Here is an 18,166-nt window from a genome sequence, read left to right on the forward strand (position 1 = left end):
TCAAGTGGTCCATTGAGAAAAGTTGATTTAACATCCAGCTGCCATAACTTCCAATTCCTCCAACTAGCCAAAGCAACAATCAGCCTCACAGTTTTCAATCTAGCTACAGGAGCAAACACCTCTGAGTAATCTATCCCTTTCTTCTACATGAAACCTTTAGCTACCAGTCTAGTCTTATGCTTAGCAACTGAGCCATCTGGTTTAAGTTTAACTTTAAAAACCCATTTAAGATCAATAGGAATCTTGTTTTGAGGTAATTCTATCATTTCCCAGGTATGATTCTTCTCAATACTCCTCAATTCTTCTTCCATAGATGATTTCCATACTTTGCTTGTGATGGCTTCATCAAGACTAATAGGTTCCACATCAGCCATGAGTGTCAGGTGCTAAACTAGATCACCATCATTTGAGATAGCATTAAACTTGATAATCTAAAAGTCTTGATGAAAATTTTTTATTTCTTGTATGTCTGTTATTCACTACCTGAGACTCAACATTCATTGTCTCTTGAGTGGTTTCTCTTACTGAGTTGTTTTCTTCCCAATCAAATTGCAATTTTGGAACTATTTCAGTTATAGGCTATGACTCACCCTATGAATTAGATTCATCAAAATAAACATCTCTACTGAAGAGAACTTGTTTTGTCTTGGGATTGTACAACTTGTAGGAACCTGTAGAGTTGTAACCTACAAAAATCATTGGTTCACTTTTCTCATCAAGCTTCTTTCTCCTTTGATATGGAATATGTCTGTAGCATAATGAACCTAAGATTTTGAAATGCTTGACTAAAGGCTTGCTACCAGACCATGCTTCTTCTAGAACTATTGAGTCAAGCCTTTTGGTAGGGCATTTGTTATGGACATGAACAGCAGTCATGGCTGCTTCACTCGAGAAGCTATGGGGGATATTTTTTTGCTTGAGCATGCTTCTTACCATATTTAATATGGTCATGTTTCTTCTTTCTACAATCCCATTGTGTTGGGGGGGTGTAGGGAGCAGTTACTTCATGTATTATTCCATGCTCCTTGCAGAAGCCTTCTAGCTCACCAAACGTGAATTCTCCTCCTCCATCTGTCCTCAGAATCTTAATACACTTCTCAGACTGCTTTTCTAATAGAGCCTTGAATCCCTTAAAGATGTTGAATACTTCACTCTTAGCCTTAATCAAATATAGCCATAACTTTCTACTAAGATCATCCACAAATGATACGAAATATCTATTTCCCCCTAGTGATGGAACATCAAATGGCCCACAAACATCTGAGTAGACAACATGTAGAACATCACTAGCTTTGGACATAATGTATGAGCTGAAAGAGGTTCTAGGTTGTTTGCTAATCAAGCAATTGTCACATATTTTCTTTGGAATCACAATTGAGGGAAGACCAGATACCATATCTTTTGATCACAACAAGCTTAAATCTTTGAAATTTAAGTGGCTTAACCTTAGGTGCCATAACCATGAGTCATCTGATAATGTAGCAACAGAAAAGCATTGAGATTCAATGGTGTTTAGGTTTACCTTGAAGGTCCTGTTTCTGGCCAAAGGGGATTTCATGATCATTCTCTTTGTTGTGCCTTAGATCTCCAAAAACCATTAATCATATTCATTGAGAATCCCTTCTCCAAGAACTGGCCCATATTGATCAAGTTGCTCTTCATTCCAGGAACATAAAGCACATCTGAGATCACTGCTTGTCTTCCATCTTGCCTTGTGACTAACACATTCCCAACACCCTCAGCCTGAATAACTCTATTGTCTACAAACCTTACTGTGCTCTTCTTCTTTGCATAAAATTAACAAGCCAACCACGATGTCCTGTCATATGATTTGAACACCCAAAATCTATGTACCAAATTTCATTGTTGTGAGATTCTGGACTGGTGATCATCATCAGCATCAAAAGTTGTTCTTCAGGAATTGCTTCATTCTCTTCTTTGGCCATGTTTGCCTGATGATCACTATGTGATTAACTCCCCCGATGATCTATGTGACTTGGTGCAACTACACATTATGTGGAAAAATGTCCAATCCGATTACAATTAAAACATTTAATTTTTTCTGTTAACAACCTTTTTCTTTCCTCCTCACCAATTAGTGAAACTCCCTCTTCTATTGGAGCTTTCTGGTTGATCTTGATCAATCTTTCTTTGATCTTGGCTTTGAATGTTTCTTCCAAAGCCACCTCTGGAATTTCTCCCACGGCCTCGACCTCAGAAATTTCCTTTGGAGTTGTGGCCTCCTCTTCCTGATGTATGAGCCTACAGTGCATGATGATCACCAGGCTTCTTTGAACCTCTTTCAATGAGTCTCTTCTCATGTGCCTCGAGAGAACCTTGAAGTTCTTCTACCTTTAATTCCTCGAGCTTCTTGGATTCTTCAATGGCTACAACAATGTGGTCGAATTTGGGATTAAGTGTTTGTTAATTGCTATTCAAGAGTACTAAAATCACTAAAAATGGATAAAAAGTAGCAACACACCTCTAAATTTATGGTTTCTTTTGTGAGATTTAGAAATAATTGATTTGTGTGTGAGTTGTTACAGTGGAAGATCCATTTGGATGTCTAATGTTAAAAATTTTGGGATTTTTAGGCTGAAGAAGAGAAGATTTGAAAATGTTGCTAAAGGGCTCGCTCAGCGAGCCAGATTGGCTAAGCAAGACTCATCCACTTAGTGAGAAGGCCAGTTCGCTCAATGAGAGCAAAACCCTAGAGAATGTTAAGTTAGAGAGCAGCGTGCTTAGCACGTAACCAGCCCGCCCAACAAAGGTCTTGTCTCTTCTCACGCTTAGCGTGTCCAAGCCTGCTTAGCACCCAGTCACTAACTCTCACTCAGCGAGACATGCTTGCTGAGCATGCCTTCGTAAGTTAAGAAGCCCAAAAGTCTTTAAAAATTGGAAGAAAGGGGGAAATGAAGCATCAAGCAGCATGGAAAGGAAGGAACAGAGCACCAAGGCTGAAGGAAGACAATTTTCTTCACATTTTCACTCCATCATTCCATCCAGATATTGTTTTCATCGTTGTATTAAGCCTTCCTTGTTAATGGAGGACTAAACACTTCATTGTTGGTGAGTTTTTCCACTGAGCACTTTTGATGTAAAAACTCTAACCATCTATTTAATATTATTGTTAGTGTTCTATGCTTCTATCTGTGTTTATTTTCCATATTTGTGGCTTGATCACCCATTTATATGTTTTGTTAGAATTTAAGTATTGGAAAATGTTTTTAGTCCTTAAAACTTGGTAGAGCAGCTAGAGGTCTTCATTTCTAGGAATAGTGTGAAGTAATCTAATAAATATTGCATCTTTTGTGTAATGTGGCTCGCTTAGAATGAGTTTGTTGATGAATCAAGAATGAAACTAAGAGGGCTAGGCTCTTTCGTGTAAGGAATTACAGTTAGAGTAATTTAATGGTGTAAGGAACATTAGGATAATGTTAAATAGAGAAATTTTTTTAATTACGTCAAGCGAAAGTTCAGTAGAATACTCCCCAACATATTTACCTTAGTATTTGTTCCATTTTACGATTCTGTGTTTGTTCTTATTATTTGTTCTTAAGTTTAGAAAGATTACTACAATCATTGGAAAACATGAATGAACCATCTCATTTTAGTTCACTGCAATTAAATTTGTTTACAAATTGAATATTTTCCATCGAAGTATAATAAATTCCATGTAGACACGATACTCGATCTTATCGTTTTAATTACTACTTGAACGAATTGGTGCACTTGCCAACCATTCTAACAATGTTCTCAGAATCTTTTCTACAATTGTTTGATCTAAAATTTTTTCACCACAATTCTTCATGGCATTCATGTGAGTGATGATTTTGTTGAAAAATTCAATTATCTTTTCATTATTCTCCATTTGCATCAATTCGTATTGACGCCTCATCGTCTGTAATCTCACCTTCTTCAATTGCTTTGTGCCTTCATTGCATTTCTCCAGGATCTTCCACACTTCTTGCGAACTTGCAACGCCTGCAATTTTCTCAAAGTGCGCCTCATCAACACATTGATGAATCATAAAGGTTGCTTTACAATCTTTCTTCTTGTTTTCTTTGTGAAGAGTCTTCTCTGCATCTGTGAAATCTTTAGTGAGCATCGAATAACCTTCTTCGACGATTTCTGTGACTTCCTGATAGTCCAGAATCGCCTTCATCTGCACACGCCACCAATCCCAGTTCTTTCCATGGAGAATGGGAAAATTTACTTAAAAATTCGCGTCAATTGATCTCATTGTGTGTGTCGCAAGGATCTCTCAATCGAAACCTTGGCTCTGATACCAATTTGTTAAAATAATAACAAATTCACACATGAGATATAAGAAAAAGATACGAGAGAATTGATATTCTGTTATTCAAATATGAGTACAAATGATGATGAAAGAGTCAAATACTATTTATACACTATATACATTAAAACTAGCTTATTCACTTTTTAGTCGCTAACTATTTTAATCACATTCTAACAAATCTTACCAGCATATATATGTCATGATTCAGGGATCCTGCGTATCTCTTATGCGTTTTCTCGTATATCCTATGATATGAATTGTTTTTATGTTCCGAAATCAGTGGAAGGCATGAAGGGGTGACGGAGGTGGAAGTGGAACCAAAGCACAGCAAGCTCACTGTCACTGGCTATTTTATTTTTTTTCATATTTTTCTTTTTATTTGTCTATTCTCTCACTTTTTATTTTCCTTTTTTTCCACATTTGTGATACACCCAAAATGTGTGTACATTTAAAATATATAATTTGTTGTTTTTTTACCATTGCTAGGTTTTTGCTTATGAGTTTGTTTGCACTAGAATGTCGTCGGTAATTCACGAAGCACCGAATTAATTTGTTTTTTTTTTTTATTGAAAGATAACTTTGAAACTTATTGGTTATGATGGAGTTTGAAAAGCAAATGATTATTAAATTAAAATTGTCTAGCATATTCTGAAGAGTGATGACTTGTTATACGAAAAGAATAAAGCAGAGGCGGAGAGGCCAACAGTATTGGAAGAGGTAACATATATATTATCGTTGCTGGAGGAATAAAAAAGGATTACGAGATTTTTCTTGTCACGTAATAATAATCTAATAAATGAAAAAAGAAACAATTAAATAGCATGCTGGAAATGCTTTAGCAGTTTAGCTCACCACTCACCAGTTAGCATTGGCCACCAACTATTATACAAAGCACTTGCCTTTGAAGGGGCAATGTAAAAAGCTTCGTCAAATGGAAATAGCTAGCATTGACCCACTGAGGAAAGTATTGTACTAAGTGTCTGATTTTGAGGTATAAATGTCTATGATTTTGCTGTAAAAAAATGTCTATGATTTGTTTAATTAATTGACAAAAAATTATTATTAATGAAAATGTAAAATTATTTTATATTATGATATAATAATCATCATTTAATAACAAATTTATATATATATATATATATATATATATATATATATATATATTTTATTGGATAAAAGTGTAAAAGTATCAATGTATAATAATTAAACTCCAATTAATTATTTAAAAATATAAATGAATACAAATTGTTTTAAATAACTATATTTTATAATTTTACTTTCCCCTGGATATTTAATTTGTCTTATCTCTTATTTTTATTTTATTAATGGCAAAATATTAAGTTCATAAATTGAATATATTTTTATAAAGTTATATATATGGCTTCGTGGGGATATGTTAGAATAAAATTCAATGTATAAGGACATACATGTAATTTAAAAAATGTTTAGTTGTCTTTGTATAAGCCTAAATAAAGTGGGCTAATTTAAAATTAAAGTTTTAAATGGTAAGGGGGATAATTGTTATGGAAATAAATGTACAGAGGCCAAAGAAACTGCCATTTTGAAGTTTTATCGACAATTTGCTTGGTGGAGTATTTTTTATTTTTCAGGTATCAAATTAAAAATATCACAAATTAAGTTTATAAATAAGGATCATTGTCCCAAGTTGAATTTCATGAAAATTATCTTTACCCTTTAAGAGGACATAAGGAAAACTCATTTAATTATGAAATGATCTCGCCATTCTCTTGCTCCATTCTCTCTTTGATTAGCTCTTTTAAGTTAAAAAATACAACATAATGTATCTAACAACTTTTAATTTACTTATAAAACTCTTATTTTAATATTTAATTTTAAGATATTTTTAAATAAAAAATTAAGTCAAACACATCCACAAGTCATCACATCAGGTTATGTTTGGACTGACAGCAGAGGATGAAATAGAAGGAGAAATTATTTCAGTTTGATTTATAAAAATAAGAATAAAACACAACAACAATAATAATAAAAGATGAATCGTGTTTCATTCTGTTCGATTGCTTAATCATAATTTTCTTCTCTCAAATTTGAGATGTACTTGATAGAACACAATTTTCAAATTATAAAATAACTTCTTTTTTTTACAAATTTTAATCTAATCATTAACATCTCAAGGATGATATATTTAAAATTGGGTAATGTGAGAATGCCATTTTCTTAAATAACAGAATAAATTTTTGGTTCCATTTCGTTATAAATATTCTAACAATAGAAAACATTCTAATTCATTCATTATAATTGTAATTCATCTCATTGTCTACCACTGATTCAGAAAGAGCCATACAGATTACGCAATCATTAGCATGCAAAGTTATTCAAAAGATGAAATGACTGAGACTTTTGTGGAGTATAAAATATGGACTGAATCTTATGCAGATATTTTCAGCGGACAAAGTTGTACTTTCATGAGACCTGCATGCTTAAACAATGGAATGTCTTCTTGCAGCTTCTAGGAGAAAAATCAAGTCCGTTAGATTTGCTACTCTAATTAGTCTCAGATTGACCCATCCTGAGCATGAGCTGATAATTAAATTAAGCATTTTGGGCCCAGAACGTCCTTAATTTGCTACTACTACTAGTTGGTCTCTTGTTCAATTTGTGGTAAAAAAAGTTTGGTAAGTAATTGAATTTATGTTGTTGCTTCCTGCATCAAAAGTTATTTCTTATACATTTTTTTTTTTAACTTTGGGATTGCCTAATTCCATAATGTAAAATTACATTTCAAAATAATTATATCTTTTAACAACTCGTCTACTTGAATGACCAATCTAAAAAGTAAAAAAAAATAAAATAAAAATTGAGATGTAGGAGGTAACATCTTAAATTCGGTAAATTTGGCCCAGAAAGTAATACGCAATTTGACAATTTGCAAATGAGTGGTGAAAAAGGACAGGGGCCTCTGATGACAAATTGAAGATGGTGACGGCAAATAATGTGAGAAAATGATACAATCATTTTCCTGTTGTGTCTGGCACTCGGCAGAGATTCTTACTTTGTTTTTGTTTTTTTTTTTCTCTAAAATGTTAATAAGTATTTGTGAGGTATTAATTTTATAAAAAAAAAAACTCAAGTAGAAGAATTTATGAAATTATTATTATTATTTCTAACAATTTTTTTATCAACATTTTTTGTTTACAATAATCTTTTAAGGAGGAGCTAATTAACATTTTTAATCAGTATTTTATAAAGTTACGCTGCTAACAAGTGATTATTAGTTCAGCATACTTAAAATAGTTTTCAAAATATCATTTACCATCAATAATGTCACATACTAATACTAAACTTTTTATATTTAGATTTAAAAAGTATCTATTTTATTTCCGTTGCTCTTTAAAAAATAAATAATAAGAAACAATATATCTCTTAGTCATATATATCATTAACAGATTAACTACATCTCATAGTATTTCTTTCTCCCCTCTTTTCTTCTCTATATTTTTCTCTCTTTATTGGAAAATGTGTTGTACATATAAATAATCAACTTTTCTGATAAATATGTACACGTCTCGAAGGAAAATAACCTTACTTTAATCCTTAAAAAAAACTTGATGTGAGAGATAATTAAAGTAAAGTAAAAGTAAAATAATTTAAAATTTTTAAGTATAATTTTAAACTGTTTAAAAAGTAATTTAGTATTACTTAATACCTATTTTACAACTTACAAACCCTGAGCCATGGTTCATTGTTAATTTGTGTTGTTGAAAGAAAACATACTTGGTGCCATTGAAGAAAAAAACACTTGGTTTGATTTTTTTTATATGAAACATTAATTTACCAAAAATAAATAATTAATGTTTGTTAAAAACTCTAAACATATAAAATTAGTGTTTTCTTCTTAATAATTTATTTTATATCAAGACTAACATTTAAATCCTAAATGGTAACACATTTGGTTTAATAATGCAAGACAATGGTGCTCACTATTTTAATATTACCAAGATATCAATTGTATAGAGCGGTTATGATATACTTCTACACCGACAGCACGTGATGTCTTTTGTTTTTCTTTCATACATTACTGAAAATATGCTATAATTATGGACGCGTTTTATTACTTTTAATTATATTATATAGTTTTTTTAGGAAGAATTAAATTATATATTTAATCAGTCAGAAAAAAATATATTATGTAGTTAATCTATGATGCATGCATTGAATGATGTTTAGATTGATTTAGTTATTAGATCCCCTCAAATTAAGGATATCAATTCTTTGTCGCAGCTTAATTGAATTAGGAAAGTGACCGAATGGTGTTGAGGGCATCTCCCAATTTTCTCATTCAACTTTAATACGTTATACTATTAGAATTAATTTTTGTGAGGGAAGTTAAATCTCTTGACCAAATTTTATTTAAACAATACCATATGTCATTCTTAATATTATATTTCCTAAATTTTTAATTTCAAATATGCACATATTTTTTCTATATTTTAAATACTTATTTTATTTTGTATTTCTCATCATTTCAAATATTTATTCGACGTACGTACATCATAATTGCTAGCAAAAATAGTAAATTAATAATCATTAAACATATAGATGATCTGTTATATGTTGTTCCAGATTAATTAATGATTTTAAATTTAAATATTTATATATTGTTTCAGTTTAATTAATTATTTTAAATCTGTTATATGTTGTTCCAGTTTAATTAATGATTTTCACTTGTAATAATCATGTATTTGATATTAAAAAAATATTCCATCATATTCTTTTTTATAAGATCTAACTTAAAAATATAATTTAATCTTTAGGTCTTACTTATAATTTTTATGTATTAATTATTTTTCACAGAAGTGTTTTGCATTAACTTAGTTGTTGAATAACGTAATATTGAAGAAACATAACTTTTGTTAATTTTTTTTACATGCATAGTTTTAAAAAAAATACTAATTTAAGATAAATTTAATGTTTTAAACTTTTTTTAAGGGGAGCTTTTTACTAAATTAACTAAATTTTTTAATATTTGTAACTGGATCTTACAATAAAGATAGAAGGATATATTATTTTTCATGTAAAATATATATACATGTATTATGTAAAAAAAAAAAGAAGCAAAAATAGTATATGAATGCTGAATTGCCTAACATTACATTTTGATAGCAAACATACTAAATTAAAATCCTTATGCCAAAAGGGTAAATTATTAAGGGGTATTTTGGATTAGGATTTTAAAAAAATATCTTGGCATAATTTTTTTTTTATTTTTAAAAGATTTTGTAAGAATATAATGATTTTTAAGATTTTTTTAAATGACTTTTACGATTAAGCTTTAATAATTTGAATTTTAATGAATTTATAAAATATGAATTCATAATTTTTTTTAAGATTTTAAAGGATTTTATGAAATTTTTAAAAATTCAAAATTTTTGATAAAAATTATGAATTTTTCTCACCTAACAATTTAAATAAAATTCATCTTATACAAAAAAATAATCTTAAACTTGTTATATAACAAATTAATTTTTCATAACATATTTATAAGCACAACAAACTTGTCATCATTTCTACAATAACGATTTCACCAAACAATAAATGTGTCCAATAATTAATTATTTCAAACTTTATTTATAAATGTACCACAAAAATTCATGTACAAAAATAAATCATTTATATATTTATCAATTTATACGTTAATCAATTTTTTACATTCATTAAAAATAAACGTATAATAAAAATGTCTCAAATTCAACGAATTTGTGAAGATCTCTAATATCATTATTCTAGGACATGAAATTATTCTAGGACATGCTGACTATGGGTCTATGAATTCAAAGAGTAAAAATATTATAAATATTTATCATTTTCAACAAAGAAATAAAGAAATTATGTATAATGAGAAAACAAAACAAATCAATTAGGAGAAAAAAAAAGTCTTATAAAATTTCTAGGGTTTAAATGAAATTATTTACTGTATATTTTCTATTAAAAAATCTCAAAAAACCTATTAAAATTCATCCTAAAACAATTATCAAAATTTTTATGTTTTTAAATATCTTAAGATTTTTTTAAAGTTATAAAAAATTTTAGTTGAATATTAATAAATTTTATTGAATTTCTTAAAAAGTCCTAATAATCTTAATTAAATATAAAAAAAATATTTTTATTATTTAAAAATTTTAATTAAATATCTCAAAAGACTATTTTATAAAAATAAATCTTTTAAAATGCTAATTAAATACATCCATGTGTTGAATAGGTTTGGTAAAGTTTCATCAACATTGGAATTCTAGGGGCATCATTGCTGCAGGCCAGATATATTCCTGTTAACTTGTGAATTTGGATGTATTTGATGCCGTGACAAACAAGGGTACCAAGAACATTTATCGTGTGTCAGGGAACAAGTTATACACTATCTTGCAAGGACTTTGTTTACCGACGCCGGCTAACGTGCGCACCCCTAGATGGATACACACGGTTCCAGGTATACTTTAGTTCTACAAGGTATGCACGGTACTAAAACAATTACAATCGTTAGATGTGCATTCTTTATGATCAATGGTCAAAATAAGTTACATACTATCATGGAAAATTGCACTGGAATAAATTGATAAAATAATAAATTAAATTAATGGCTGGCTTTTTTCTCTCCTTGCATCTTTATTCTTTTACACACCCAATTGAAAAAACATCATCCACAAGCAAAAGTTGAATCTTTTCTAAACTTTTTTTTCTGAATTCCAACTCAAAAAATTGTTTGAGAAAAAAGTTCACCGTTTAATTTATTATATCATAACTATTGTGAGAAGATGAACGTGGAACATGACACAACAATTGCAGAGAAAAAAAAAAGTTACACAGAAGAAAAAAAGAAGAAAAAACAATCAACATCCTTTATCATTACCTGAATGACTTTCATAGATCTAAAGATTTTTTATACAAAAAAATTATGTTGGGAGCGGTTTTGGTCCTCGCAGGGGGTGTGCTCGGAGAAGGTGGACGCGCAGGGGAGGTGGTAGGCGGCGAAGTCGAGATTGGTGGATAATTGGGTTGTGGCGGTGGCAGTGACGGTGGTGGTGTTGGTTTTGGGGTGGAAGCATAGGGATGAGGCGCCTTAGGTTGCGGAGGGTGAAGAGATCTGAGTATAAACTCCGACATCGTCGACGGCAAATCCGGCACCGCCAAGAAAGAGAAAAAAATAGGAGGAGAAAATAGAAAATAAGAAATAAAATAAAATTATAACATTATTATTTTGTGCTTTATGATCAGCTTAAATCCAAATCATCTGCGCCCTTCATTTAAATATGAATAAATCTAAACGGCAATCGTTTCTCGAAACTCATGTTCGCACCGTGAATACCTATTTTATGGGTCGTACTCGAAAAGTCGTCTTGTTTACCTTACCCTTACCTCTGTCGGCAATATAAAGGATAAAAAATGATGTAATCCGACTGTCCAAAGTCATCATCTTTTCTGTTCCCCTTCCCGTTACTACTAGTCACTTTCCAACTTTGTTCCACTGAAAAACACACTTACAAATATAGTGCTAACTTTCTCTCTCTCACTCACTCACCTTGCTGCTTTGATTTGGATCTTGAAGGTGAAATAGTAGTATAAATGACTTTTTGAGCATTCTTTTCTTTCTGGGTCGTTTCTCAAATGATATTTTCATGCTGCTGTTGCTTCTTTTTTTTTGTCAACGTATAAGCATTTTATTTGGTTGTGTTATTGTTATTATCATCTTTATTATCATTGCTAAAGTAGTTGGATTTAGTTTGCAACCTTTCAGCTTGATTTGTTCATCGTTTGAGCTTGTTCACATTTGCACTGAAAAGATTCAATTTTCATGAGCTTTTCTTTTTGGTGGATGCAATTTTAGATCTTCAGCTGATCCAGCTAAAACAGTTGAGATTTGGGGTTGGGGGAGTGTTGTGCCATGCAATACAATTATACTAATGAGATTGTTTGAAAGTGGGTATTGGATTCTATGAAGATCAGACAATGTGACACCAAAAACTCTGTTTTTAAAAGTTTCTTTTTCTTCGTGTAAAATCATTATCAAATCACATGTTAGTGTTAGATCCGCTTGCATGTTCGTGAGAAGAAAAAATAAAACAAAGTTCGGATGAAACTATGGTTGAAAGAGAGTTAAGCTCGTTTATTATAAGGTCTTCTCCTGCTAGAAATTGTGCCCCCAAACTACCTTATAGATTCTAAATCAGTACTAGTACCTTTTTTTGTTAACATATAATAAATTCTGTGTACTTAGATAATTATTACTACTTTATTAATTTTGGTAGTTTGCTTGATTTTGAGCCTCATTAGTTTCAGTGTACACTGCCATAGGTTTGAGAGGGTACTGCCATCCAATTAATGGGTTCTAAAACTAATGCATCGGGCTATAGAGCACGAAGGCCACTGTCAATATTTGCTGTGCTTGGTCTGTGCTGTTTCTTTTATCTTTTGGGAGCATGGCAAAGAAGTGGATCTGGGAAGGCAGATAAACTTGCATTGAAAGTTAATAACCTGATGACAGGCTGCACTGTTTTACCCAATTTGAGTTTTGAATCCCATCACAGTGATGTAGAAATTGTCAGACCTGATGTGCTAAAAGCTAAAGCATTCAAGCCGTGTGACATGAAATATACTGATTATACACCTTGCCAAGAGCAAGACCAAGCAATGAAATTCCCAAGAGAGAATATGATCTATAGGGAAAGACATTGTCCCGCTGAAAAGGAAAAATTGCACTGCCTCATTCCAGCCCCTGAAGGGTACACGACTCCTTTTCCATGGCCTAAAAGCCGTGATTATGCCTACTATGCTAATGTTCCTTACAAGAGCTTGACAGTGGAGAAGGCTGTTCAAAACTGGGTGCAATTCCAGGGAAATGTGTTCAAATTTCCAGGTGGAGGGACCATGTTCCCTCAAGGAGCAGATGCATATATTGATGAACTTGCATCAGTTATTCCAATTGCAGATGGTTCTGTCAGAACAGCACTGGACACTGGTTGTGGGGTAAGTTTTAATGATTAAGTTATTCTTCTGATAGTATGCTCTTTTTCTTTAGTTTAAGGATATGTAGTAAATAGTAAAAGCTCCTCTAATATGGATTAAGATCAGAAAGCTGTATAAGTCAATTGATGGATGCATACACCTTTACTTTTTCACTTTAAAAACAAATTCCCTTTAGAAGATCCTTATCCTGAATGCCTAATCAAGTTTTATAACTCAGTTTCTTTTCTTTTCCCATGATCTTATACCACTAAGGGATTTCAGATTGGATTCAGAATGCTTAGCTAAAGGGTCACTTTTTTTTTTCCTTGTTAAATGTGTGTATTTTTAATTCATAATTCTTGTGCCAATGTTTTTTTGAAGTCTTTCCCTCTGAAATATTTATAGCTGCCCTAAGATGCAATTAAGCAGAAAGAAATTTAAGAATTACTTCTGATGGCTGCTGCTTGGGAATCTCATGTTGACCATTTACTTATATGATGTTCTTTTGTCTATTGCATTCCAAATTTCTCAATTTTCATGTAAATATTTTGAATATACTAGGAATCAATTGCCATTTTGTTTTTGTTATGCTTGGTTGCACAGATTACTTTTTTTCAATAGATACCTTTCAGTTGGTTTGTGATTGCTTTATCAGTGTAAACATGGAAAATTATACAGGTTGCAAGCTGGGGAGCCTACTTGCTAAAGAGAAATGTCCTGGCTATGTCCTTTGCTCCGAAGGACAACCATGAAGCACAAGTTCAGTTTGCTCTAGAACGAGGGGTACCTGCTGTTATTGGTGTTCTTGGCACCATCCGCCTTCCATACCCATCAAGAGCATTCGATATGGCCCAGTGTTCTCGATGTCTGATACCATGGACTTCAAATGGTTAGTGATAAATTGGACAGTCAATATGATTGATCAAGAATACTTTGTCATTATCCTTTTCTTATGTAGATGTCTAGATGATGATACATCTGAACTTCCAAACAAAATAATGCATATGCTTGTAAATTTGACATCCTTTTGTCCACTATCTCAATGCAATTGCTTGTTAATGTTAATGAACATTCACCCGATTATTGAATGCAGAGGGAATGTATCTAATGGAAGTTGACCGAGTCTTAAGGCCTGGTGGATACTGGATTTTGTCTGGGCCCCCAATTAATTGGAAAACATACTACCAAACATGGAAGCGGTCCAAGGAAGATCTGAAGGCAGAACAGACAAAACTTGAGGAGTTAGCTGAAAGTCTTTGTTGGGAAAAGAAGTACGAAAAGGGTGATATTGCTATTTGGAGAAAGAAAATAAATGATAAATCCTGCAAAAGAAAGTCTCCCAATTCATGTGATTTAGATAATGCTGATGATGTATGGTAAGTCCTGCTTATCCTTATGCACTTCCTTCAGGAATCATGATCATTATTCTTACTATCATATGTAGTTGAAGAGATTTTAATATTTACAGAAAATTGAAGATTTCATACATTGTTCCTTTGATTCTTTTTATTTGTTATTCACATTTTTGGACAATTATGTGCTCCTGGATAGCTTCATGCCATGCTCCAAAATTTAGCAATTTTACAGGTGAGCAAGACTTAGTTGAGAGCATGACCTACATGGTGGGGCATAAAATAATAAATACAAGGCAAATGATCGTATGACAATTCAACTTCTTTAGTTAACTTTAGTACAATGGATATTCTCATAACAGGAGACATCAATAAACAGTTGGGTAATGCCTATAATTTTCATTTTGTTTTTTAAAATAACTTTGGGAACTTGGAAGGAAAAGGGAGAAAAATTATTTTCTACTTTTTCTGCAAAGAGTGTGGGTATTGTGTGCTGTGGTATATGCTTGAATCTTGATCCTTGAAGTTAAGTAGGCTTTCATTTTTGAGGGATTGGTTTTGTCATGCAAGTATCAAATTCAATACTGTATGATATCATTGTTACGTAGGATTTCGTTCTCTATTCTTTCAAATTATATATCTGTATTATGTTCATGTGTGTATTGAATTTTTTTCTTGTTTCAATGATTCTTTCTATAGGTACCAAAAAATGGAGGTCTGCAAAACCCCTTTACCTGAGGTAACCAGCAAAACTGAAGTTGCTGGAGGGGAGTTACAGAAGTTTCCAGCTAGGCTTTTTGCAGTCCCTCCTCGAATAGCCCAGGGCATTATTCCAGGGGTTACGGCTGAATCTTATCAAGAGGACAACAAATTATGGAAAAAGCATGTTAACGCTTACAAAAGAATGAATAAATTGATTGGCACTACCAGATATCGGAATGTGATGGACATGAATGCAGGCCTTGGAGGATTTGCAGCTGTGCTTGAATCACAAAAGTCTTGGGTGATGAATGTTGTGCCTACAATTGCTGAGAACACTTTGGGTGTTGTCTATGAGAGAGGTCTGATCGGCATTTATCATGACTGGTAAGTTTCTAAAACCCTGTTAAACTTTGTAGGAGTCTTCTAATTTCATGAAAATTTTCCTTGCAAGTCGGCTTCCTATACTAAAAAAAATGATTCATTAAGCTGAGATGCATGGCTAATTGTTGTTTGATCTTTAATTTATGATAACTATAATGCAAAATGGCTTTCTTTATATTTGTTTAGACAACCTTTTTTTTTCTTTTCCTAATTCGGAACCCACTCAAAAAGAGATATTGGAATTATTTGCTGTTGCTGCTTCTGGTTTTTCGTCAATCAATAATTGTGTATTGTATTTCACTATTTCTGACGGACTTAATCAAGCAAGTAATCATGGATGAGCTGATTGTTTCCTCCACTATATTATGCCTATTGGAGGAAGAAAACAATGTACCATGAAATTGCAATGACATTATTTTTCTATCTTCAGGTGCGAAGGCTTTTCAACATATCCAAGGACATATGATCTTATTCATGCTAATGGTTTATTCAGCTTGTACCAGGACAAGTAAGTTTCTTCCTCTTCTTCCATATGCCACATGTCATAGTTTTGTGGATTCTATTCACTCTAGTGTCAAGACATAAAAGTTGAATGTTTATCAACTTTTCATAAAAGGCTTTAATGAAAATCTTGCTGATTTAATCGACAGGTGCAACCTAGAAGACATCCTTCTAGAGATGGATCGCATCCTAAGGCCTGAAGGAGCAATCATCATCCGGGACGAAGTTGATGTTCTTAACAAGGTTAAGAAAATTGTCAGGGGCATGAGATGGGAAGCCAAACTGGTGGATCATGAGGATGGCCCTCTTGTGCCTGAGAAGATATTGGTTGCTGTCAAAGTGTATTGGGTTGGCACCAGCAAAAACAAAACATCCACTGAGGAATAAAACCACTGTTATTCAGGTGTAACATCTTATACTTCAGCCCGCAGTAACATCGAAGGTTTCTAAATCCAACCCAAAGAAGGAATGGTGGGAAAAAAATTATGAATAATGAGAAGAGAAAAAAGATTGTAGAGCAAAGTAAAAGCAAAGATTGGTATGGTAAATTCGAGTTTATTCTACGTCTGCCTTACACCAAGTGTAGAATTATAGATAAAATAGGTTCCGAGTAGTCTTAAATTAATTTTGGAGGATATGGATCAGCAAGTTTAGCTCCCTTAATAATTTAAGCCCTAGATGTTGTGTTGATGCCCAGAAATGAATATTTGAAGTTAGAAAATTGAAATATTGCAATTTTATTTATTCTCTTCGTTATTCAAAATATATTTATCATATTTGAAAAATAGGTCATTTTTAATTTATCATCTAAAATTCATTTTCTATTATTTACGTATCAGATGTATTTTTATGTTTCAATATTTGTCATTAATCTTATTCTATTAAGTGATGACTTGATAAACAGAGTGTCACATTATTAAGTTTAATCATTAACACATTTGTGTCACATTATTTTTTATTATTTAAATTATTTAAAAAAATTAATCCTCTTCTCCATCCACGAAACCCATCCACGAAAACATAAGCATCTCATGGAAAACCTATATTGAAATTAATAAATTTACATGGAAACAAGAAACAATCCTAACAATTCAAAACAGAAAAAGCACTTAAAGAAAAAGGCAACGTTCAATCCAAACTTTTCACCATTCAAAACCGACAACACTATGAACAACATCTATATGATACATAACATTCAAACTAATCCTAAAAATTGCAATCCCAGAGGCAACGTTCAATCACCCAATTTGGTCCCACAAAGATCATGGAATCGGATAATTACAACAACATACAATCAATCATCACGATCTCTTGGAAGAATTAGAGACCAAATTCCTCCAAAGGTAACACCTACTAGCCATATCCACCAAGGTCCAAAACCTAGACTCTACCATAGCATGAATCTGCATTCACAAAAATTAGGGTTATTAGAAAAGCAAACGTTTTTGTGAAATTGAGGCAAAAGGGTGAAATGGGTCAACCTTGAAAGTTCCAATTGAAGAAGAGTCGAAGGAGTTTGAGATTTTGGGGTTGGGAGGAATAACAACATCGTCTTCTTCGATTTGAGGTTTCTGAGAACAAAGAAACCGATGAGGGTTACTGTTTGGAGGATGGAAGGCGAGGCAAAATGGCACAAGTTGGAGAACGGTGGTGGCACAGGGTTGTTTTTCATTGGAGAAGGGGAAGAAGGAGAAGGAGAATTGAATTTTTTAAATAATAAAAAATGATGTGATACTGATGTGTTAGTAATTAAGCTTGATGTAATACTTCATCTATCATATCATCGTTTAACAAAATGAGACTAACGGTGAGTACTACATTGAAACATAAAAAAATGTTAGGTAATGATTAAAAGTAAATTTTAGATAATAAATTGAAAATGATCTATTTTTTAGATATGTTAAACATATTTAAGCCACTTATATTTGTTTGTGTTCATTTAAAACTACCACAT

The 18,166-nt window shown here is 32.0% G+C and overlaps 1 protein-coding gene across 2 annotated transcripts; it reads left to right on the forward strand.

The window, feature by feature from the left end:
• Positions 1–11,132: 11,132 nt before the first annotated feature.
• LOC114392875 (probable methyltransferase PMT14) lies at positions 11,133–16,960 on the forward strand. 2 transcript variants are annotated; one of them, XM_028354123.1, is made up of 7 exons: positions 11,133–11,879; positions 12,611–13,297; positions 13,955–14,165; positions 14,370–14,652; positions 15,328–15,714; positions 16,142–16,219; positions 16,362–16,960. In XM_028354123.1, the coding sequence occupies exons 2-7, from the start codon at positions 12,653–12,655 to the stop codon at positions 16,597–16,599; spliced, it is 1,842 nt and encodes a 613-aa protein (XP_028209924.1). In that variant the 5' UTR covers positions 11,133–11,879; positions 12,611–12,652; the 3' UTR covers positions 16,600–16,960. The 2 variants fall into 2 exon arrangements, with proteins under 2 accessions (XP_028209924.1, XP_028209923.1); XM_028354122.1 differs by having other exon boundaries at positions 11,136–11,879; positions 12,626–13,297.
• The last annotated feature ends 1,206 nt before the right edge of the window (positions 16,961–18,166 follow it).

Source organism: Glycine soja, chromosome 17 (genome assembly GCF_004193775.1).
Source record: "Glycine soja cultivar W05 chromosome 17, ASM419377v2, whole genome shotgun sequence".
Classification (NCBI taxonomy): Eukaryota; Viridiplantae; Streptophyta; class Magnoliopsida; order Fabales; family Fabaceae; genus Glycine; species Glycine soja.